Source organism: Strix aluco, chromosome 2 (assembly GCF_031877795.1).
Source record: "Strix aluco isolate bStrAlu1 chromosome 2, bStrAlu1.hap1, whole genome shotgun sequence".
In the NCBI taxonomy this organism is placed as follows: domain Eukaryota; kingdom Metazoa; phylum Chordata; class Aves; order Strigiformes; family Strigidae; genus Strix; species Strix aluco.
Genome location: NC_133932.1, coordinates 73,505,348 through 73,531,605, shown reverse-complemented (window position 1 = coordinate 73,531,605; position 26,258 = coordinate 73,505,348). Strand labels below are relative to the sequence as shown.

Sequence of the window (26,258 nt, the reverse complement as noted above, 5' to 3'; positions counted from 1 at the left end):
TTGTCTGATAAAACACAGATAAAACCTTGATGGGCTACATAGCATTATGTCTTTAAAGTATTTGTTTCAATTTTGTGTAAAATTCTGACACTTTTCCAATATATGCTTTAATTGATTGAGAGGATTTTATGCAAATAAACCTGGAATCTTATTATCTTCCAGTAATATATAAATGTCAGCTGTAGTTATGCTTGTTTTGGTAGGATTTATAAGTGTGTGCTTTCATTTTCATATAATTGGTGAGAAAATTTGGCACGAGGTGTGTATTTTCCTCATAGCTGTTTTAGGGAGTAACTTGCTGCAGTCCCATACAGCAAGTTACTATTTTTTATGGCTTGAAGTTTTTGATATCTGCTGTGCTTCATCCATTACCCAGGCACAGGAAAATAATAGGGTAATCTTCTTGTCTGGTGAATTCTCTAATTACATGCTGGTGTTTTGAGAAGGCATTTCTGTATTAAGATGACTGGCGTACTAAGCTTCCTAAATACCTTTGTTACTTCACACGATGACTTGTTTGTAGAGTGTATGGATTTAATTACTAACCAGCAGGACAGTGTCACCCTGAGTGCAGATTAAGCTGCTATACAGTCCCTTCCCTGTACACTGGGAATGTGTTGATGTTATCAATCAACCCAATGAATCTGTCTCATAACAAAAATGCAAATAATCTGAGTTAAATTAGCAGTTTTGTACTCTTAGTTCCTTGCATGAAATGAATGCATTTATGTTTGCAGAAACTATACACAGCTGTAATTTATTATGTACTGTTTAATCTCTTGTATTTTATGCTAGAGACATATAGTACAAATTTTTCTTTATTTTTACTGTACATGAATGTAGACTTTGACTTCTTTTCTGCATTAGTAAAATGGTAATGTCTAATGTTATGCCTGAAGTAGTGCTATTTATTTCCATGTGCCATTTGAAACATATTTAATTTACATATGTAAAAGTATATACACTATATACTTGTGTGTATATAATCTCAAAATGGACTGGAGAACAAAAATCAGAACATTCAGCATCTGTGTTTTCCAAGTTGCATAAATACAGTCATGGATATGACAGTGTGCATAGACAGCAAAAAAAGACTAGCTTCCCACACAGAGGGAATAAGGAGAAGACTATCATGTTAAACAGGGTCTTTGGTTTTGCCCCTAGTTAGATTTTCCACCATTTATGTTATTTACATTGATCCTGAAAGCTACTAGCTCCTCAAAATCATCTTCCAGTCTTTCCTGAGCCATCAAAATGAGCTTCCTTTCTTCGCTGCTCCATGTGGTTGTTTTGTTTGTTCTGCCTTCAACAGTGGTTGGTCAGGGTCGGAAACCCTTTGAGTGAAGCTAATAGACAGAACTTTCCCCAGCTGTTTTGTTTGGAGTGTGTATATATATGTATGTACAACTACTTCCCCATGTATATACATACACACACATGGAACTTAGTAGGAAACGTATCAGTAAAAGGTAATAGTTGCTGTCTTATTCTACTATTCGTGCCCTGTGCTTTGCAGTACTATAGTTGATATTCAGAAGATGCTTCCTATCCCCATTTTGCCTACAATAAAACCATGCCTTGCTAACTGTCCAATGTTGTACACAAATGACAGTTCTTACTAGCCCCAGGGAGTGATCTTTTTGTTTCCTAAAATATGACATTCGGTTGACCTTATGTAATTACAACCTTTATTAATGGTTATAAAGTAACTTTTAATGCTAACTGTAATGTCAGATTTAAAGACTTTTTGACAGGGAATTCCAAAGGCTCACTCCTTTCAAAAGGCTCACAAATAGAAACAGAATCTCCTTCTATTTGTTCTAAAAATGAAAGGCAATAATTTTATGAAGTGACCTTTTGTTGCAGTATTATGAGTTGGGGACTGATCATTTTTCTGTATGCCTGTCATAATTTTTAATGATTACACTTACAATAAAAATGAAAAGAAAGTGTGTTCTTATACTGTTATCAGAGGCATTCAGTGCTTGAATAATTTCATTTTTTTCTATAAGCTCTGCTACTGATGGGGAATGTGCAAGTCCCATGTGCACAAGCAGATGGGGAAATTTTAGTCTTTAGTCATCAATGCTCTTTGAAGGTTCCCTTCTAATTCCATTTTCTTGCCAAATAATTTGAGAGCTAGCAATATCAAGTCAAATACCCATCCTTCTGTACTTCAACCACCCTTTTTGTTGACCTCATTTTGATCTTTTGCATTTTTTCTGCAGTATCTTAAAAATAAAACTGAATCCTGTTCTAGGCAAAGAAAACTTTTCTTTGTGATATACTATCATGGAAATAGATTTTGCTATAATTTCTTTATTGTCACTTCTTTAATCTACCTCAATTTCCAGTATAAATGCTAAATTACAGTGAGAAAAATATATTCTGAGATGTCTTCTCATTTTTTTTCTTGCTTTCAAAGAAAATGATTTGATTAAAAGAGTTAAAAGTATGTCTTAGCTTATTTTTGTGACATCTAACTGGACCATCCAATTCATAAAATTATCCCAGTTAAACTTTTTTTGCATACTAAGAAAAAGAAGGAGCTTCTTCATGATTTTAGCACCCTCCTGATACCCTAATACCTCTCTTTTTTTGTCTTTTTTTCTGACAAGCCCTCACTAAAACTGTGCAACAGGTTTTGAAGTTTTGACCCAAGAGGTACCTCCATAAACAAAGAAAGAAAGAAAGAAAGACAGATACTGTTTTGGTTTTCTCATTCTTGGCTTTGGAGATGAATATTATGGATATATAATTCTTCACTAGGTGCTCTTTAATATACTGGGGTTTTTTTAAATGGAAGGCAAATTTTTTAGGAGGTAGAATATTGAAATATTGATTTCCATTAAGACAAGTGCATATCTTGAGAGCAAGATTGGTTCCTGTGATTTCTGATTGAATAAAGTTTTTGTGCAGAGACTGGAGAATTGGATGTTTAAACTCATGGCTATGTGGGAGCCCCAGTACTGGACTTGAACGTGTTCTGCTCATGGTCCAAACTTGTTGATGGCAATCAGTGTCACACCAAAAGTCCTAAAGCTTCATTTGCCCTACGCCATGGCTAAGTGTCCCATCTCTGACCTCACATCTAGCTACTGACCTTGCATTTGAGCTACAGATTTTGATTATGTTAAGAATGATTAGTTGAAGTTGTTGGAAAAATACAGAATGAAGTATGGAAGTAAAGAAACAGAAATGGATATACAAAAATAATTCTGTCCTTCCAATTTCTAATCAAACTTCATGATTTCAGATATTTAGGTGGGAGAAGAGAGAAAATATAAATAATTCCCTAAGTCAATGAAACCAGACTTTATTTGGCTTAGAAATTAAGACCTTAAATTCCAAGAAACCTTGGTGGTGTATGCTAGAAGTCATAATATGAAGAATCACCATGAAAGGTGACTTGCCAACTAATTAAGATCTAAGTAAATATCTATATGCATTTAGAATTAATAGACTGTTCCCAAATCCTCATGAATGTTGTAGTGCTAGTGCATGAAAATAGCAGTAACTTGAGAAATGTACATTATTTTTTGTTTGATAGCTTCTGCGTTAGTAGATTTTAACTTTTCATCTCCTAACTCTATGCTTAGTTGTATTTTACACTGAAAGATATTATTGAAAACATACTATACTTCTGTAGTGTTATCAGAAGTGTTCAGTACTGGAACTGAGTGGGATTTTATTTGCCTTTTACATGCCTTACAGCTGATGGGCAGAAATTAAGTCCCCATGGTGCACAAACAGATGGGAAAATGTTGGTCTTTAGTTTTCAGTCATCAGTGCTAATTCTTTTATCTTCTGAATGCATTAGTCAAACAGACTATGGCTGTCAAGCAGTCTGCAATATGTGCCATGACAGCCCTTTTTTTTTTTTTTTTAAAACGCTACTGAATATCTTTTCTGTGAACTGATATTGCCTACATTCTATTAGTTTAAGGAAAAAATGCCTTATGCATACATTAAATGATAGTCAGAATGGTTGTGGAACTTCGGTGATTTTAAAGTACTGTTTTTATTATTTGTGTGAAGTAATTCAACAACCAAGAAGTATGTTTTCAAATACAACTGTGTATTTCTGTAGGCATTGGTGACCTTATATGTGTACATCTATATGATGCTTTTTATAAACAGACACTGTATTGGCACATTTCTTTATCCTTTCTTAACCAATGTGTCACAGAAATTAGGATGCCCGAGATTTTTGGAACACTATAATGTTCTTTATGCACACTGGCATGCATCCATAAATCCTGATTTCTAAATTGCAACAAAAAAGTCTGTTTTGACCAGGAGTTAAGTCGTATATTCAGATTTTGGTGCCTGTTTCTGCAACATGGAAGCCAGAAGTGCTATGAATTAAAGAACTTGTATCCACACTGCAACTGAAATACTTTACTTACACAAGGATAAGTGAATTTCCAGCTGCATTCGTATGGAGGTTCCTTGACTGGTAACTATGAGGGGAAAAAAGTAAGTAGTAATAATGTCCCGATCCAATGTCGGGGGAGGTTTCGATACGATCCCAAGAGCGAGATTAAGACACAAACGAGGTCAAATGCCATATATCCAAAACAGGTTTTTTATTATTAAAGAAGTGAAGAGGGGTAGCGATAGGACAGAATGGAAGGAAAAGGCGGAAATAAAGCAAGGATGCGGGATAGGGCTGCAAGAATAGTCACCACCATGGATCCAGCAACGTCCCGTTGGTCCTCAGTCTTCAGTTCTTCGGTTGTGGGTGCACACGAATCAAGCTTCAGTGGTAGATGCACACAGAGAAAATTTTCTGCTGTCTTTTAAGTTCATCGTATCGGCTGATTAATATATCTGCTCCCCTTTAGTTTTTTTTTTCTCTGGTCCCACAGGTTTTGTTGCATCTGGCTTCAGGGCAGGAACCTTTGCCTCTTGTCAGTTCATTATCAATGCAGGCATGGGGTCTGGCCGACACAATAGAGCCACAAATGGCTACAGGATGGGGCCAGGTCAGCACACCTCTGCCCCTTTGAGGCTTATCTACGGAGTCTGACAATGCAACTGCAAAGAAGTGGGGGGGTGCATCCTTCAATACACTCCCGCTTCTCTGGCTGACATCCCCCAGACCAATTCACAGGCCTCAGCAGCTTCTCCTGGAGGTTTGCACAGACACAAGCAAGCTTTGAGACAGTCATAGGACATTTCAGTCTCTCACAAATGGCATAGCACAAATTTATATTAGGGCACATGCATATATTTTAGCAATTATATAAGGGTATTTACATAAAATTTTTGGCCCTGAGTTTTCTCCTGATTTCCTTTAAAGTGTCTTTTTGGAGATAAGTGATCTCTCCTCTTCAGTTTATTTTATGTACCTGGAGAGCAGTTACAAGGCTCTGAATTCAGCTTTGGTTACATAGGCTGTATTGTCTTGATTGAGCTTTGTGTCTCTGCTTTTGTGATGTGGGATCAGGCATGCTGAAAATGAATTCAAACCTTTACTTATATCACAAGTTAAGCTCATCCAGATGGCAGACAGTTCCTGTTTCTTGTGAAAGAATAATTTTGGTAATGTGACAGGCATGGGTTTATAGACAGTAGCAACTCTTACAGAGTTTAAAGCTCTGAAATCGAACAAAGCTTGCAGACAGCTGATCACCAGTATCTTTCCTCTGTGAGAGGTGGAAACTCCTGCTTCAAATGAGCTGCAGGTAACCATTGACTCAAGGTTGTGACAGTGTACCTGGTGCACTGGGCCAGCCCAGTTTACAGAGCTGTGCTCTCTGCAAGGCCATTTAAAAGGAAATGAGAGGTTTTCCCATTTGTATTGTCAGAATTTGTTTTCATGAATATACCTTAACACAATGTCCTACTATGGGGGAAATCAGCTGAGCAGGAGGATTTGTTCGCTGCATTTTCTCTGTGACTGTACAAGACCATGTAAGGCATGCACAGAATGTTAGTGCATCAAACTGCAAGCATGATAGATGCAGTTAGATCATTTCAGTTACTTTTTTGATTTGTGATCCACAGGTTTTACTTCTGAATTGCTGTATGGAGTTTGGATTCTTTTTCAGATTATTTTGTTAAGAGACTCTGGAAAGAAAGTAAGAAAATACTTTCAGTTTGGAAACTCCTACATGATGAGATTGCTGTTTGCATTTCTTCAATACTTTTAAAAGTTCAGGTTTCAATAAATAAGAATTTACTGAGGAAAACTTATTATTTTGTAAAAGTTATGCTTTGATCTGGTATCCATTACGGTTGGGTGTTTGGATGTGGAACTTAACTACCTGAGAGTAACTTAACTGCCTGAGAGAAATTATAGTTTATTATTTGTAAAATATAGTACTTTGAAGCTCAAATCATCGGTCATGACTTACTGAAATTCCCATTTAATCAAAAATCAGGTGTGTCCCCTCAGGCTGCAGTGATGGAAACTGCCCTAAAAAGAATGAAGAAGGGGCTGTGAAAAGTTGCTTTTGTACAGCTGAGATTGTAATTTATTTGTTTTCCTTTGAGATATATAAAAGAAAAGAGGCTGCTAGGATTAGCTGTGTAGCAGGTATCCCTATCTGGGAAATGATTTTTTATCAGTCCCACTCCTGTGTTCTGTAAAGGGACTATGTTGTCTTTTTTTTCTTTTCTTTTGGCAAGCTACATTAAGGGTCATTAAAGCCAAAACAGAAGCTAGAGCAGCTTTGTGGTGATTGTACGGTTTGCTATGGACCATACTGGAACTTACATATCTTTATAGTTGCCTTATAAACATTTGTGATCCCTCTTCTCTGTCAAGCCCAGGGGGAGGAGGAATAAAAATAAGAATTTAGAAAGAGGTAAGCTGCATGGTAGACTCCTAGTTATGAATCTGCTCAGGGGGTAGCTTGCTTTTTCATGGGCTTTTTTTGATCTTTTGTGCTGGAACAGGAACCCTTGGTTTACTCAGGAGCTCATAGAAATTGATTAACTATATCCCAAATATCTTAAAAATCTGTGGTATCATGGAGAAGGGGCTTCCTTAAAGATTTATGTGGAATGAGCTAAAATGAGAATATTAAGACTGCAATCAACATTCTGACACACAATATCTAGATTTAGTAAAATAGTTTCTAGATTGTTCTATACCCAAAAAGAGAAAATAAAAGAGTTAACTCAGCTTGTGTGTCTCAGTTTGCTTCTTAGTAAGCAGGTAAACCTGGATTACGACAGGAACAGGTAGGGAACTGTCAGTGGAGGATCTATAATTGCAATCACTAAAAACCTCATTTGTTTTTTCCCAGCTCTTCTAGTAACCAAATTGTTATTTCTGTGAAATAATTTCCTGCCTACAGAAAATCTGTTGTTGAAATGGGTTGGAAGGAAAACATGCTTTTGCACTGAGAGCAGCTGCTCAATCTCAATTAATCTTTTATTTCGTTGTCTGTGGTTTGCTAATGTGGAGAAGTCTGATTTTTTTTGAACCTTGCCTTTAGAACTGTTCCTGTTCTGATTAGCATTGTGAATGTGTGAAAAATGGGATGACCCATCACTACACTACTGCGTAGAGCAACTTTATCCCTTTCACTTTGGTAATGAATGAGTCAAATAAATCCAACAAGAACCCCAAAAAGAGGAGCCAGCTAGATTTCTGAGATTTGGTATCTTGAATGAAAATTTATGCAAGCCATTGAGGTTGGAGAGCAAGATCGCATGGCACCAAGGAGCCCATAAGCATGTGTCATTTCCTGTATGTTCCTTGTTTGCAAGCAAATAGAGCATTATATTCTGATTACTGTTACTTTCTTTTTAACTGAGAGCATACTAAGGGCTTTTGGAAGGATGTACCATTTGTGCAGTAGCCATAGTATACATGAGAGCATGCATATGTGTGCGTGTAAACCTTGGGCATCCTTCAATGAGCAAAACCTTTTAATGAAATGAACATGAAGCAGTAGGTTAATAGAGGGGGGGAAACTTAACTACTCATGTTACAGGAACTAAAACACCACAAGTATTTTGTGAAGAGCTACATGTAGTCTTGGTCTACTCACATGGATAATGTCATCTTATAAAAAGGAACAGTTTGTAAATCATGTGGTTATATTTTTAAAAAATGAAGGAAAAGTGAATTGTCCAAGCTGTTACTGAAAAAATGCTAGCCTTTTCCTTTTGGAAACAGTGGTTAACATAGAGGAGAGAAATTTTGGTACATTTACAAACATATAAATGATTATATTTATATATATATGGAGTATGTGGAATGGAATAAAAATAGATTACTAATATAAATATAAATGAGAGTATAAATAGTTATCAAAAAGTCAGGTTTGGGGGGGTTGACAGTTGACTGCACAAATTGCACATGGTTAGCATACTGTGGAGCACCTGAATCATAGTAACAACTGTGCAGAAGCCTGTTACTAGGAGAAAACTTCTGTTTTGTTTTTTTCCGTAGTGACAGGTACATTAACAAGACAGTTGTTTCTCTGCCTCTGTCCTTTTTTCTTTCTTTCTTCTATCCACACATATTCCTCAGGCTATATTTTATTTCTGATTGCCTTCATAGAGCCTCATGAAGCCAATGGTGGTAATCCTAGGTAAAAGAAGCAGTGGCTGGGTCATGATTTCTGTATTGAAAAATATTTTATAACACACCTGGGACTTTCTACTATATGAATGAAGCTAAATTACTTAGTTATTTCAAATATTTAAATAACCTGCATGGAACACAAGTTTAAAAGCATAATTTAAGGCATGTAACAGAATACAGGACTGTAGCATCCTAGCTGGGGAGCTAAGCAAGAGATAGTACCTAGGCAGAGACATGCCCAAATCCTTCCCAAGTCCTCGGGCAAGCTTGGTAAATTAGGTGTCCTCTAAGAATGCCTCAATCAGATTACATTGCAGTCCAGTAAATAGGTGGAAATTAAAACAGGATTAAAAATGCACAGTAAAGTGATTCTAATATAAACTGAAGTCTTTTGAATCATCATTTCTGGGACCAGAAGGGAAATCTTATCTCCTTTCACTAGCCAAAGGTATTTTTTCTTTGGCAGCAGGCTCTGATTTCTGGTCATATGGGCATAGTGTGCAAATCTGGCACCGTCTATTCAGCTAATGTTGATCACCAGAGTTCACTATCTTATGCTGTCTCTATGCATGGATGTTGTTCTGCATAGCAGAGCATGCAATCAGTTGTATTTTGCATTCTGTGTATTGAACAAGGTGTCTTTGGGAACATTTTTTAATAATATATTTAGAGATTTTCCTTCTGCAGTCTTTCTAAAATAGAAGCAATTTATCATTGCAGATGAATATTTTTCTCAAAAATATTTCTTGTATTTATGGGCTATATTGGATAAAGTTTTGCGATACATTTATCTTTTTATTGAGAAATGACTTGAGAATGAGGATATGTTGAGAATGGGTAAGCCAGTAACTCCTCCTGTACACTGAGCACTGCATGCAGAATTCAAGCAGGTGGATAAAACATTTGAACTTAAATGGAATAAATACAGAATTCCATTTTGAATATAAACAAGGTATGCATATAAATTTGGAAACTCTGATATCAGCAGTCTGGGAACAGTATTCCTCATATTTTCTTCAAGAGCTACAAACAGAAACCTAAGAACAAAATAGGACTATATTCAGATAATCTGAATTCCATCTGTATCTCTAATCATATCTGGGTTTCATGTCTGACCTACAAGTCCATATATGTAACAATAGCACTCAAGTTCTTTAACACAATTTTGGCCATCTGAATTTGAACTAAAGGTACAATATTTGTGTCATTTGCTACCTGCAACATGTTCCACATCTTTGTCGTGCTCTGTCTGTACTTTTGCTTGAGCCTGCTGTTTTTCTGCTGTTTAGTTTGCCACTCTCTGACCCCTACCAGTTACATGTGTGAGCTTCTGCCATGTCTTCTGCCTCCTGTGGGATTGCCATCTTGTCTTTACTTATACAAGTAACTAAATGGGAAGTTTGCATTATAATTAGAAAAAAAGATTTTACATCAGCTTTCAGGACTGGCCATAACTAGCTGAGAGGTGCCTGGGAATAAAAGAATTCCTGAGCAACTGAAAAGTCTGTGTCACATTTAACAGTGAGTAATTTCCAATGTATTGCAGGCAAATATGTAATCAGAGTGAACAGGAAGAAACGTCCATGCTACAAGCACTTCAAAATATTGGTGTGTACAATTTGCATCATACTGACAACCTGTCACATATCTTTTTGGCAGGGTATCATGCAATACACTAAGAAAGGGAAATACAGTGGAATTTCCCACCTTTCTATACCTAGAATGCCTTTCTTTCCAAAGCCCGCTGAAGTTTGTTGCTGGGCATAACCCACATGAAGCTGTCAGTGTGGGGCTGCAAGCAGGGCTGGAGTGAAAGAACTGTCGAAGTGGGAACCGAGCAGAGGACCTGGGGGGAGTCACATCTCTGGCAGGATTGTGGCCAGTGAAGAAGGCCATGCCAGAACAGTGAAGGAAGAAACAAGAAGCCACCAAAGAAGAGGAACCACATCACACTGACCCCAGTCTCCTGGACTGCTCACAGCAGGCATAGCATGTGTGCGGCAAGGGGATTGGGGACGGGAATGGGGAGGAGCAGTGTCTGGAGAAGAGTCCAAGTGTAGTTCTCTAAGTGTTTGTTTGTTTGCCTGTTTCTATTTTTCAGTAGCAGAATCAGTAATTAAAAGTTTGTTAGTTGGCCAATTAAGTAAAATTCCCTGGCATGAAACTTATTTTATAGCTAGCAACAGACTTTACAAAACACAGTGTTTGTGGCTATTCTCAAAATATTTGGTACAGTTCTTAAAATTAGATTTGCTGAAGTCAGACAAGTCAAACAGCCTTCTCCAATGAGGTGACTGGTTTGGTTGGTGAGGGGTGAGCAGTGGATTTAATTTACCTCTATTTTAGTAAGACACTTTTGACACTGTCTCCCATGGCATCCTCATAGACAAAGTATGGGTTGGGTTAGGTAAGTAGGCAGCGAGGTAGATTGAAAACTGGCTGAGCGGACAGGGTCAGAGGATTGTGATCAGCAACACAAAGTCCAGCTGGAGGCAATTCACTAGTCGTGTATCCCATGGGTTAACAGTGGGTCCAGTCCTATTCAAGGTCTTCATTAATGACCTGGACAGTGAAACAGAGCACACCCTCAGTAAGTTCACAGATGATACAAAACTGGGAATCAGGGATGATACACCATATTAAAAATGCTTATTATTAAATCCCACGAAATATTTCTTTTTGAAGTAAGATACTACTTTTGAATGTGCACCATTATCTAGAATTGCATCTTTACCTGAATTCTGAGACCTTCTCCTACCTCTGCTGCTACAGCTTTCACCAAACTTGACCTTGTGTTCAGGTGCATTGTGAACATTTCTTAAGAAATGAATTAATATAGAACCACCCAATAAAAATTACCTGGAGCTGATAATGATAATGATAATTCCATGTTATATCCTTCTTTCACTGACATTACATCTTAGAAAGGAATGAAAAGTATGCTGCTGGCCAAGTTAATTATCCTACTTCTCCTGAATTTAGTATGTCAAAAGTCTTTTGATTTCTTAACTCAATAAGGAAGAATACATAGGTTTGTTTTATTTTTATCCTCCTGACCTCCTTCTGACATTGCCTGAAGATTATCTACATGCAGGGAAGGATAGGTAGCTTGAAGACTTTGTGCTTTTTTATTGTATGCAAGTCAACTAGGTACGAAAATGTGTTACTTCCTTGTTTCTACCATCACCAGAAAACTCTCATGGGTCAGTGAGTATAACGTAAAATAAACAAAAATAATGTTTCCTAGCAGTGAAACAAGTGCAATAAATAGTTGTTAAAGCATCCTGCAAATATATTATGATCTTCAAATCCATCTTTTGTTTGATTTTTGATCATCTTTTTAATTTTGTCTGTCTGGACAGTCAAGTAGAAATTTATTTTCATAGCACTATAATGAATATAAGATTTTATACCTTATAAGTCTCTTTCCTTATAAGTCTCCTTCCATTCCTTCTCATTAAGCATGAGAGTCAACTTCTGTCATCTAATCTCATTTAGCAATTTAAAAGATATGCATCTAATCTAAACCTGCTGTCTAGATTCCCCTCACAGTCAGTGCAGCAAGACATGCACTAAAAGAAAGCAGTATACCTTGTAGCAGGATGGGTTATTTTGATGTATAGGATATGGTGTAGTAGGATATCTGAGGTGTTTGAGATAGCTGAGGTGAGTCATTCTTTGATGCCTGTCTGTCCCCTCCTCACTACAATGGGAATCCAGGAAATCACCTCAGAGTAGCAGTCCAGCTTCAACACGTTAAGTTTGATGACATGAAGCCTACATGAATTTGCTAGTTTTTCATGTCATATTTCAATCTGAGCCAGGAGCTAAGCCCATTACAAGTTTTTCTTTGATACAGTACTTATAGAGTAAGCTCCTGAAAGAACCAGTCATACTTTCTATTAATAATTCCTTATTACAGTTGACCTCTGCTGCCATGGTTTTAAGAAAGGCTGTCCTTGGTACCCCTCATTTTTATTAGCTAAACTTTTTATCATACAAGCTGGTAAGAAAAGTGATTAAATTTACCAGAGGTCACTCTTATTTCATAATTCCTTGCAGTTAAAAGCCATTGAGAGAACACTTGAAATGAATTAAAGTTATGGCCTCTTAAAGAAGACACATGACATTTCACTGTAATGTAAACTTTTATGTCCACCAGACATTTATAATATTTTCAAGGATGAGTGCTTTCTTATTAAAAAAAAAAATGCCCTTCATAGTGGAAATTTTTACACTAACAATATTTGATATAGAAAATACAAGTTTTCCTATTGTGCTGGTGGTTTATTTTCAAGCTTCTCATGAATCCATTCCCATCCCCCCTCACCTCTCCTAATGACTCCTTTTAGTTGTCTGTCCTTTATATTGAATTTTGAATGAAACTTATAGAAATGTCAGGTTGGCTCCTTTAGGGAGTGCAGTTGAAATAATCAAGCTCACTTTCATTGTCTCCAGTTGGTGACAAATGGCAATTTTATTTAGCAAGGGATGGTTCTCTTTGAGATTGGATTGATGGACGAGGCCATAAGAGGTTGGGCTGGCTGACAAGGTTACCCCTACCAGCTGTCTTTCCATCCCTACTGCATGAGTGTCTGTGCTGCTTGTCAGTCAGCTTTTGAACTACTGCTGTTTACTGTGTAATGTTTTAAGGCAGGCTGTAGTTGGTGACAGCTTACTTTACTTTAAAATGCTGTGCTGCAAATGGTGATGGTTCCAAAACTCACTGATGAGCAGCTCAGACATCTGTGCAGTAAAGGCAGACTGGACAGCTAGGGTGGCAACAGTGTCAGCCAGCCCTTTTTGACATTCAAGACTCCTTTATTTTGTCTTTGCTTTTTTGTGTGGTTTGGTTTGGTTTGGTTCAGGTTATAATCAGTCTGCTGTCTAAGAAATCCAGCTCTGAAATGTTTTTGAATGTAAATGTATAAGAACCCCAGTAGTGTTTCGAGGTTTCACTACAAAATCCTAAAATGTTTTTAATTCTTGTCTGTAGGCTGGAGCAAATGTGCTGCTGCAAGATGTTAATGGAAACATTGCACTTGATTATGCCATAGAAGGGACTGAATCTAGCAGCATCCTTCTGATGTACTTGGAAGAAAATGGTAAGACAGCTCTTCAGCTTCTGGAACGTTTTTATTGAATATGACATAAAACTAAAAAGGGTGCATATTGATTTGACATAAGTCAGCACTGAAGCCAGTGGAACTATATTAGTTTGGAGATGACGGGAGGAAGATGATTTGGAGTCACAAAAGCTTTCAGTGAGTTTAGATTGGAACTAACAAAGGTTAGTGGCTGTGGTCATAGTCAGATCTGCATTTGCCCATTCATAGGGAGATGCTAGAATGTGAATTCAAAGCAGAAAAACTTCAGTAATGCAGAAGCTTTTAAAACAACTAATTTAACTGTGAGGACCAGGTTTCCCATTTTGTTTCATTTCACATGTGAGTTATGTATAGCTTCAGAGTCTACATTTTCCAGTGGCAAGCTGTTAAATACATAAATCTCTGTAAATCATCTGAATGAAAATGTATATGAAGCTTTATCACTTATTCAAAAATATTAGTATTGTTTTTGTTTTGTATTGAGAAAATACTGTAGCTAGATTTCTATTATGAAGTATGCTTAATACATTATAGATGGCAGGACCTGTACGGAAAAAAAGGGTGTGCTATTCACCAGTTCCAAACTTAGATAAGGGTTCTGAAGTGAGATTTCTAGCATTGCTCTTGACTGTAATAGGTTGTCTTAACATTCTATGTGCCTCATCATAACAATGAGGAAAATGTATTAAGCAGAAATAATGAGCAGTAATGTAAAAATGTAATTTCAACATTGCCTTCATATAACAAATCTGTTTTAATGTAAACTGAAGTTATATCCTGTTAATGAACACTTGAAAGAGAAGTAAACTTAGACTGGCAAGGAAATTACACTCAATGTCAGGTCTTATACTGGCAGTCCATAGCACATCCAGTGTATTGCACAGATATATTTTATAATTTTGCTTCCTTGGTGCCTGGCAATGTCTTTACAGCTCATGAACGCTGTTTTTGGATTTTTCTAATGGCAAGACCAGTATTAGCTTCTAAAAACTTGATTGCCTTGCAAAATGCAGATATTTGAAATCTAAATGCTCCAAATACTTTGGCTGATGTGGTATTTAACATGTAGCATACAACAAGCGTGGAGCATACAAGAAGACGTAGTCTGATTACTTGCAATTATTAATGCAGATCTATCAGAAAATGCTTCCTCTTTCCTTGGCTGTCTCTCTTTTTGTTTGCTTGCAAAATGAAATAGATTTGGAAAAATAAAAGAAAAATATTTGCTAGTTTCTTGTCAAAGTGTCTACATTGAAGGAACAGTGGATTTTTATGACTAATGTTATCAGTGTTAACTTCTTTTCCAGTAGATAGGAGAAGCACTGTTCCTCATTAAACAGTGATTCTGTGAATGTGAGATGTTTCCAAAGAAAAAAACCTAAACATTATGTAGGTGGCATCTACCTCTAGCTAAGCCTGAGTTAATCATCCAGACCTTTTCTTTTGGTCAATAGAGAGAAATAGGAAACACATATATTGTTTCAGCTCTTCCTAACCTGGCTAGGTGAGGAGAACTGACTTCCAGGACTGTTTTTTTCTGCTGACTAATAAGAACTTAAGTTGACAAGTGATAGTTTATCAATCTTAGTTTTAGACTGTTAGGGTAGATCAATCCTATCCCTTAATTGCAGTACTGTGTGAAATCCTGACCTTTGGGTAATCAGTGACATAATGCCCATCAACTTCACGTGGTCTGTTACTATTCTTGTATGCAGCTCACAGTACCCTTATTTCACAGTTTTTAAAATTTAATTAGTATCTTCTGAAATACTTGTATAGCATACCATGGTTAATAGCAATTGAGGAGGGAATCCTTGAAGGCAATAAAGCTGTCTGGATAAGTATGAAATACTTTGAATTGCCGAGACTTAAACATTTCTCTGTGGACTGTTTTTGTGAAGCCCCCATCATTGCCTAATCCCCATGCACATCTGCATATGCGTACCCCAACACAGAGCAATGTCATGGCCAAAAATCTTGTACAAGAGCATTAACTGATCTTATAGTAAATGCCATCTTCAGCCTGTAGTGTGAAACACCCACCTAAATACAACTCACCCCTTAAATACAACGTATAAGGCACATTTCCGCATCCTCTGTACTTCCCTGCATTCTTGAAAGATTTCTTTAATATTTTCCATTCAGCTGTGCATCCTGGTTTACGATGTTAGGAAGAGATTGATGTGTGAAATAGACTATAATCATTGCCTCTAATTGCAGAGTTCACAGAGAAAAATAAAATCAAGTGCCTTATGGCTCGGCTAACAAGAAAACAAGAAGCTATCAATTTATTTTGATGAAGTAAGATTGGAACAAGTAACTTTGATGCTACAGAAAACTTTGTTAATTGGGGACATTAAACTTAGAAGTCTTGTGTGTTTACAGTTTCTTACAGATTTCATCACTGTGGTAGTTCACTGTATCTGTTTAACTGCACTACAGATCTTAGTGAGTGAAGTCCCTCTTATTTGTCACAGATAATCTAATTTACTCTGTGGAAGGTCTGGATAGGTGATAACAGCAGCCTTAGATGCATTTAATGATTTATAGATTTTACTTATTTACTGAAGTTAGTTCTTTGAGTTCTGTTTGTAAATTATCTGTTAGGGCATAGGATTGTCACAAGTGCAAAGTAAAGTTAATCATCTGGCAACTGCCTGAAAGTTTTCATATATAATTTATTGTTGTTATGGAATACAGCTCATCAGGACATTATATGGAGATTATATTACTGAAATATACATGAAATTCTGTATATTTCAGTAAAATATTCTCTTTTTCCTGTACAGAAATCAGTGTTCTCTGATGTTACATTATGTTCTGTAGCTGATGTTACATTGTATACTGTAACTAATTATTGACCGAAGAAAGCAATAAGCAGACTTTACTTACCTAAGAGAAAACAAGTTGAGGTACATATCCTCTGTATATTAAGAGCATCCTTTGTGTTGGGTAATAATTCTAGTATACTATAAGCTTCATTTAAGATATCCCTAATCGAGAATGGAAGGGAAAATACAGCATCCAATTTCATATTTAGGAAAGTGGTGGAAATAGTTTAACTGTGTGATATTTGATCATGTTTTAGGAGCACTCAGAAGCCTTGTGTGCTCCTGAGTTGAGCTGATCTATCTAAATCAAGTGTCTCATAGTTACTCTATAGCAAACCCTCCTTAGAGCAAAAGAAATACTTCAAAGGTAAGTATCTGTAATGGATCATCTGAATTACAATGTGAACTGCATGCTTCTTTCCAAGTGCTGTGAAAGGAGCCCAGAATGGCTAGCTGAGATGTAGAAGTCTGCTAGACTGGATGGGATCCAGTTTAAGGTTATGATATTTAAATTTACAGGTCTATATCTGGGTGCCTATACACTAGATTTGGTCTAAATTCCTATTACCATTAGTGGAGTTCTAGGAAATACTGTCACTAGAGAGCAGAAGGGTTACTCACTCGACCAGCCACTAGGAAAACACTGGTAAACACTGCTGAACTTTTTCTGTGCCAAAATATCACTGGCTTTGCATGTTACTGGTCTTGTTTTGCTATGAAAAGAAAGACATTTAAGGATTTTGAAAAATAAGATGGGGAGACCATCTGCTACAACGTCCTGCCAAGGCAAGGCCAACTGAGAGTAGCCCAGGTTACCCAGGGTCACGTTGGGTTGGAGATTCTACGAACTCTCTGGGCTCCCATTCCAGTGCTGAGCCATCTTCATGTCATTTTTTTTCTTATTATTTTCAGTTGAAATTTTCTTTGTTGCAACTTGCACCTGTAGCCTCTTGTCTTTTCATTGCTTACCTCCAGGAAGTGTCTCCCTCCAGAGGCGAAATGAAAATATTAGGAAGCATAAAAAGGTGTTGTGGTTTTTTTTTTTTTTTTCACTATTTGTCCTGTTTTATTATGAACCTGGTTGATTATTGGAATCATTGTGAAAGTCCACCTGGCACCTTTCGTAACATTTATTTAGATTAATATCAGCTTTATGTTTTAAGGCAAAGCTTCTGTTGTGTTAGTGCCATTTTTTAAAATATCAAACTTTAAATGACTGCTAGCATATTCTCTTTGTTTTTAGAGGCAGAATGTTCTACTGTAGAAATGTGTCAGTGAAACTCTTATTATGTCGTATGATCCTTATGTTTCCTTCTTTTCCTTTAGGCTGTCTTAAATATTTAATGCTCTGAAGAATGCAACATTCATGTTGCATTCTTCAGAACAACATTCTTTTGTTGTTCCTTTCTTGGTATTTAGTCGCATAGTGGATTAGATGACTCAGATATAAACTACAGATGAGTGACAGATATTTCTTGGTTCCATATTTGACAAGTGACAGGAAGTGACACATTCACTGTAAATTATTTCCAAAAAAGAGGTGTTCCCTTTTGTCCTCCAGGATCTCAGGCTTCAGCGTTCAGTAGGATAACTGTGCATTCCAAGAACATCAACCTTGTTATTTAATGTGACAAAACAATATCTGAGTATTTGCAATATTTGTTTTTTTTAAGAGATAAGTATTCTACACATCTGAAAGCAAAATAATGTCTTTCATGTCTATTGTGTAGTGAGAGTTTATGCACTAGCAGATTATTACAAAACCAAGAGAAAACCATCTGTTGTGATTTTTTTTTTAAAGAATGGCTGAATTTGAACAATATAGCTACCTTAAGATACAGATGGCTTTTCTTCTGCTGCTATGACACAGGTACAGAAAAAGAAAAAAAAAGGTTATTGCTTTTCTACAAAGTATTCTTTTTGTTTTTAACAATTTTCTGCAGGGTAAATTAATTTAAAATAGCCAGTTAAAAGTTATTGACCTTTGATGGTAATCGAGATTTCATGTACTTAATCAAAATCTTTTATAGTATTCCAAGCTGTGTGAATAATGTATCTGTTTTGTTCTCTGAATATTAAGGGATCATATTCAGGTGTCTCAGAAAACTGTATATAGAGACAAAATCATGTGCAAGTCCCATCCATTTAGGGGTTTTATGGTTTAAATTACTTAAAATATTGTGCAGATTTCACAAAAACAGACCATAGTTTATTAAATCCTTACTAGCAAATGGATTAAGCCTTACTTTTCAGCTGCAAAGTAGAAAGAATAAATTTCTTCTTCTGTCTTGCAGCAGTAGGTAGAATCAAAAGAATAGAAGCTAAGGTTTAGTACAGAATCCTACAATGAAGACAGTGTTTAACATTAGCTAGAAACAGTCAACTCATAAGTTACTACTATAAGAAGAATTTCTCTGAATCCAACAGTTAACAACATAAGGGAAATAACATGTGCAGGGAAAGCTGATTCATAAAAGTAATGGGCAAAGGATTAAGGAAAAAATTACTGCAAAACTTACACTATACAGTAACCTAGAATGGGATAGGAAGATACATCCAAAAAATTACTTTGGTTAAAAATTTAAAGTAATTTGAAATTATTCATAAAATCTGGTATGATTGGGCTAAAAGCCAAACTCCCACTCAGCTGGTCACTCATTCCCCACCTGAGCAGGACAGAGAGAGAAAACAGAATGAGAAAGCTCGTGGGTCAAGGTAAAGACAGGGAGAATGCTTACCAGTTACTGTCACAGGCAAAATAGGCTTGACTTGGGGAAAATTGTCAATTGGAATAGATTCAGGTAGTGAGAAACAGAAAGACAAACATTAAAACAACACCTTTCCTCCCCCTTTCCCAGGCTTGACTTCACTCCTGCACTGCAGACTCCTCTACCCCTGCAGGCGGCACAAGGGGGTGGGGGAGCTACAGTCAGTACATAGCAGTTTCTCTGCGCCACTCCCTCTTCACACTTTTACTCTTCTCCAGCGTGGGTTTTTCACATGTACACAGTTCCTTCAGGAATGTCCATCTGCTTCGCTGTGGGTCCTCCATGGGCTGCAGAAAGTCTCTGCTCCAACACCTGGAGCACGTTCTCTCCCTCCTTCTTCTCTGACCTTGGTGTTCCCTCAGCTGTTTCTCCCTCTTTTTGTTCCGTCTTTGTCTCTCTGTCCACTGTTTCTGCCCTTCCTTAAATAGGTTTTCACAGAGGTGCCACACTTGCCTGACAGGTTCAGCTGTGTCCTGTGGTGGGTCTGCTGGAGCTGACTAGAACCATCTGTCCTCCACCCAGGATGGCCCCTGGCCTCTTCCCACAGAAGCACCCCAGCAGCCCCACAACTGCCAACACCTGGACAATACCTCTGTTTGTGTGTTTCTCAACACTGGCAGTTTTTAATGAGAATAAGATCAAAATGAAAATACCAGTTATGTGTATTTTTCATCAGGTTTTATTGTTATTATTTTAAAAAAGTGTTCAGAATACATACACCAAAATGTTCTAACATTGAAGTTGTGTGACAGAAACCCTCAAACAGATCTAGTAATCCAACGAGGAAAAAAAATCATATACTGTTTCTTCAGAGCACTCAAGAAAAGCAACTGATATAGATCAATATAATTTCAGAAAAGTACTGCTTTAGACTTTCATATTTAAAACTACAAAAGGCTTTTCATAGACATTAAGGAATTATTGCTAACATACTACAATAAGAACGCACCAAAATGTCAACACGTAAAGACCGTTAGCACTAAAGATCAGTAAACTTGAGCTAAAACTAAATCCCCTGATATATTTTCTATTTTAGAACCATGTGATGTGATCTTGATTTCTACTTACAAATTTTCTATTGATAATATTGATACAGTAGGTTGACAGAAAAATAGGCAACCAAAACCAAAAAGCCTCAGGGTGGTTCAATTTTCACTCTGAATCTTGCTGGTTGGGAACAACCTAGCCATAAGATTATCACACACAAAATATTTATTTTCTGTGGAGAGCTTGATTAACTGATGATAGGAGTTAGGTGGTGATGTTACCAGTGAGAACAGGGAACTAAATGAGATGTTTTAATAGATCCCTTCAAGTCCTGAAACCTGAAACATATGGAAAACGTGATACATTGAAAATGTCGTAGTTGAGAATGCTCATCTGTCTTCCTTTGGCCTTTATGTTTTTTAATATAAGCTTAAATAAGCTACCTTAAATTTTATATTTTCTAACTCTTGGGGAACTGACTTTGAAGTGGATTAAAGAAAAAAGTCCATCATATGGAAACATTTTGTTACCCATATGTTTCTATCAAAGGAAAAACCTTTATACTCACTGTGCAGAGTTTTGGCACTTGAATTGACATTTTAATTTATAGTCAGTAGTTTACGATCTACTTTGTAACTGATGCTAGAAGGAAAACAGGCATCTCTTTGACTAATAGGCTTTAAAAAGATTTAAAAAAAGGTTGTGAAGAACATCAGAAATTGGGAATGCCCTTTTAGTATCCTTTCAAACAGTTTACTGATGAATAATTTAATTCTGTTACCAACGGAAATGAATTATAAATTTTTTATCAAATTTGTAAAATTATAACCCTTAGCAAGTTAGGAAAAAAAAAAAAATTCAGTGCCCGGAGTGCCCCCATGGGCCCTGCGACCTCTGCACCCTATTCCCAGTGGCTTGGCTGCTTGTGCTCAAAGCCAGCTCTGGTATAGTACAGCCATGCAATCTGGGAGCAGCCAGCTGAGAAAAGAACTAAGTTGTGAGGCAGAGCTGGGAGAAGCCTTGTCATGATCTTTCACCCATCCTTTGGCTCAGGAGCCACATTTAGGCTCAGGTCTTTGTCCTTGGTCCTTGCTTGAGGTATGCCTGTGCCCAGCCACAAGCCTTGCTGATCCCAACCCTGAACCACTGACGACCTCCTGGTTTCACCTGATTTGTCTGTACTTGTTTCTAGAGGCTTTCCTGGTAATTACAGGACTGTCAGTTGGCCCTGATTCCCATCACCAGACCTGCCTGATTTTCTTGTTTGGGTACTGTGGAACTGTGCCCTGGTCAGCAAGGACACCATCCTGCCTGCCCTGTGCTCACCCTCAGCTCCTGGCTCCCTGGCATGTGTTTAGTAGCCTGCTTTTACTGATCTCTCACAAAAACTTCTAAACATAATATATTGAAGGACTTGCAGAGAAATCCTGAATATAGAAATACCATCTGTGAAGAGCTCATTTCGGACATGATACTTATGACAAGTAACCAGAGACAATGATAAACTTGTTTTGCTTCTGTATTCTAGTATTAGTACTACAAATAAAATAATAAACATGCAAGACACATCTACAGATGAATGTTTTAGTATTAAGCCAGTCTGTTAAAATAAATGATAAATATTATTTTTGTTTTCATACAAGTTAAGAAGAGACAGAGTTCATTTAACTAATTTTGGCTGGAAGGGTCATCAACATCCTCATTATAGAAGAGAGAAGAAATAAAAACATGTTTCACTAGAGTGGGCGAATTGTCACTCTGATGTTTACATGAGGGAGAGATGGAAATTCAATTTCTGATAGCATTTTCAGACTAGAAGAAAATAAACTAAACATCCTTCACTAAGCATATATGATGATATATCTAATGGCAAAGGGGTAGAACCCAACAACAACAATCAATTGGAACTTTTGCAGTGAATTAGAGCTATAGGCCTGGGTAGTTTTGCAAGTATACATTCTTTGGCAGATACTGAAAATATTGGCTTCCCTTCTCACATAATAAATGTTGGTGAAGTGTACCTGTTCATGTGCTGACCTTTGAAAATCAGATGCACATAATGCCAAACAATATGCTCAAGAGCTACTGAACAATGTAATTTAACAAAAATAATGCTCTTTACAAAGCTGTCTAGTAAGCAGCTGGAAAAGTCCTTCTAAAACTTTAAGCAAATAAAGCTGAATAAAGTAACAGCTACACATGAATATTTTCATGAATTAAAATTAGTATTTCAAGAATGGTACTATAACTTTTTTTTTTCTCATTGATGGTTTGTAAACATGTCTATCCTATACTACGCTGCACATGACAAAAATAGACATTCTAAACCGTAGTATACCCAGAATTACAGAATAATACAGACTGGCTCGTCACACTTGGGATGAAAAGAGCCTTGCTGTGTTTACAGCTCTGTGCAGGAAAGACGAATATAGATAGGGTGAGAGAAGACTTAAGTAAGAGGAGAGGAATGATTAGCTTCTCAAAGCTGTTGCAAGCTTTTAATGTACATCTGTGTTTGCAAGACAATATTGACCTTTCTCAAAGACTGTTAAGCCCACTGGAGAATGAGACGTGCAAGTTACAGAAAGAGTGGCTGCTGGGTGTGTGCAGTGGGTATTTCCCAAAGAGTGCTTGGGTGTTTTGCTTTGCATTGGCCACAGGAATGGCTTTCCCCTCAAAGATGGAGAGACTTCTTGGTACTGGACATTTCTGAGAAGAATATTTCTTATAGCAATTCTCAGTTCTGTTTGCCATGTATTTTTTTACCACTGCAACTTTTTGAAAGTTATTTTCCCTCTTTTTATCTGAGGATTTTACATTCCTTTGGGTTGTCATTTCTATAACCATATGCCAGAGAGGGTGAGACAGCCAAAGCACATGAAATGGTTTTGTCAGGTGTTTTTCTTAAACAGTGAGAAGTAATATATTTTGCAGCTTTTAGGTTATGCTCCTGCTTGTCATCAGCACTGATACTCATCACCAAATGCTGTGCCCTGCAGGGTAACTACTGCTTTAACTGTTGCTTCTCCATCTCATCTCCTGCAGAATTTGTAAGCATGTAGCTCTTGTTCTTATTCTACAGGCTATTTGGAGCGTATTTTCCATTCTATGCCTTTCTTTTTGACTTTCCATTTTTTAAAATGTGAATCCATTCCCATAGTACATGCCAATTTGTTTTTCTTCCTCTATTCATGCTGGCTGTCATCCCATTTCAGCTGAATATCTAAACCATATTTCTCCTTTGAAAAGCAACATGAAGGTCATTCTTTGATTCAGGCAGCAAGAGCTACTCACTGTATAAGTAACATTTTGTTGTTCCATCTAAACTCATGAAAAGTGGACTCTCCAGAATTACAAACTTGATTAAGGGAAGGCAGTTACTGCCCAGGTCTCCTTGTTTGAGCCTCAGAGACTGATACGTGTGCACACTTAGTAGATCTGCTTCTCGGCTCCCCACTAGAGAAGCCTTCACGCTGAAGCCTAGAAGTTCCCGAGTTCTTGGAATTCAAAACTCTGCAATTCTAAGATTGCAATTTGATTATCTTTTCATGTTTTCATTCTGTTTTCTATAAAGGCAGAGAAAAGGAATCCCTGTTGTTTCTGTAGCATTTTCAAAACTCCTTTGGATATTTACAAAATGAAGCCTGTGGAACCATGTCACTGTGGTAGCTCACTTGACGGCTGTTTACTGCTATTTGTTTAATGAAATGTGTATCATTGCTTTATACAACTATTAGTTTGAAGCCAGTAAAGCTCTCTTGAGATTCACATAGACTGTGCCTTTGGTGCTCCGTAGCATTGCTTATGCATTTTCTTTGACCTGATGGGTGTAATTATATTTGTGATAGAAGGCATATAGCAATTGATGCAGCTGAACTCTTTTCTTGATTTCTTCTTCAGCATGAGCAAAGTTAAACTTTCAACAACTAGCTTTTTGTGGCCCCAGACAGGACACACCAAGGTTCTATAAAATGCAATTTACAAGGTGTAAGGATCAATATTTCACTGTTAGGATAAGAATACACTGATAACTTAATTCTTTGACCATGCTGAGTGTAAGTCAGTAGTAAATTGCTAGAAAAGGCTGAGTGGACTGAGGGGGCCTCTGCCCTCAACCTGTAGCCATTACTGTAATTTACATGAACCAAACAACCTGATAATAGCTGTTTTTACCTAAGTCTTTCTTGTGAACTTAGTTTTGGTTTTGAGAATTTGAGGTATTATTCACATGCAAAAGAGGTAGTAGGTTAATTTCCACCTGTTGCCTCCCTCCTTGAAAAACAAAACTTATTCTAATTGGTTACTGGAGAAATCAAGAGGAAGAAACAATTGACATAAGTTCTGTCAGTAATACTTAAAAATGACTGCCTTCATCAGCTATAAAATGACACGTATATTTTAAAACTTTAATCTTTCTTACCTGACAATATTAGAAAAAACTTTATCACTTCAGCTGCTCAGTCTGTCTATGTTATGAGTTCAAAAAGTGAAGTCAGTGCTGCAGATGATAACTAAATTTGTGTGTATATAGCCCTTCACACCCCATAGTGTTTTGGAAATTTAAACTTACGCATTTGAGAAAGTTCTGTCACTGCGACAAGAACGTTAAACTATCAATTTACTGTTGCAAAAACCAGGAAATAGAAACAGAAAGAAAAAAATATTTAATTGTTGCTATGTGTCATGAGTAATCTGTGAATGTCATCGGGTAGTTTTAAATCTTTACTGTGAAACATGATGAAGGCATAAAAACTTCAATTCTGACAAAATGAATACATTGATTGTTGGGAGATACTTGGGACATCCTATGAAATCCTCATTCTGTTCCAGTCTAGCAACTGTCACGCAATAGGATATTAGCACATTCTGCCTTTGGGTGATTATCTACTTTAAGCTATAAATATGATATTTATAAAAATATGTTTGTTATGTGAAAGATCATGGGTTTTAGTCCAGATACAGAAAACATCTCATTTTCTCCAGTTTAGGTTTAATTTGTATTTTATATTTGGTGTCATTTAGAATCATTTAGGTGACAGGTGTGAAAATATGAGAGTAAGTAAATGTGGCCAGCAAGACAGTGCTCACCTCAGAGCTGAAACTCTTAGAAATGCTGCAGGCAAATAAAATTCAGAACATAAAGCAATGTGTGTAGTAACATGTTAGTGAAAGAAAATGATTGGGATTCTTTGCTGAACTACATGTGGTACACCCATTTATATGAGTTTCAGAGTAGATTAAAACTAAGATACTTTAAATATGCTTTTACCCTGAAACATGCTTCAGTTGTTTTAGTAATGTAATAAACTGCAAGAATTGTTGAAAATGTTGTGAACTTATGAACTAAATTAATATATTATTTGTCACTTTTCAGCTCACTGACAAATGTAGAAGAGAACCAAGAAATTATTTATTCATATGTCTTTTGTTATGTCATGGCCAGGGCAGAGAGGAAGGATTTTTGTACTCAAATTACATTTTCTATATATGTATGTAAGTGACCACATGAAACTAGAAGTAGAAGAATCAAGCCCTGAATTTTGGTTAGATATTCCAACCAGGCCACAACCAGTTGCTGATTTAAACACTTAGCAATTTTGTTGTACCCTCTGTTCCTAATTTTAAATCTCTTCAGACTTGTCACCAGGCTTTCTTTTAGTTATAGACTGCCTTGCTTATCTTCCTTTTAAAACTCTACTTTGAGAACTGTTTCTTTTGGTATCAGTGCTGACACAAGTAATCCCATGCTCCCATACCACATTTTCTCTTGGTTTATAGGGCCTTGCAATGGTCAAGGCTTAGCTGGAGAACTAATCCTGGTTAAAAATAATCCAGGCAGATAAAAAAGTGTTGAGTTTTAATGTCATTTGCTTCACTTCACAGTCTCTCAAGCAGTTGAGCTGACAGGTTTGAGGGACTTGTCTGTGCACTGTGATGTATACACAGGGTTGAAAGAATGTAGCCAAAATTAATTTTCATTAATTAAGACCCAAACACTTGAGTGGCTTCCTTAGAG

The 26,258-nt window shown here is 36.8% G+C and overlaps 1 protein-coding gene across 3 annotated transcripts in view; it reads left to right on the top strand.

The window, feature by feature from the left end:
• The window catches only part of MYO16 (myosin XVI), a 402,721-nt gene that overhangs the window by 150,767 nt on the left and 225,696 nt on the right, over positions 1-26,258 (top strand). For all 3 annotated transcript variants that reach the window (XM_074815323.1, XM_074815322.1, XM_074815321.1), the window contains exon 5: positions 13,545-13,653. In XM_074815323.1, coding sequence (XP_074671424.1) covers positions 13,545-13,653 — 109 coding nt within the window. The remainder of the gene's footprint in view (positions 1-13,544; positions 13,654-26,258) is intronic.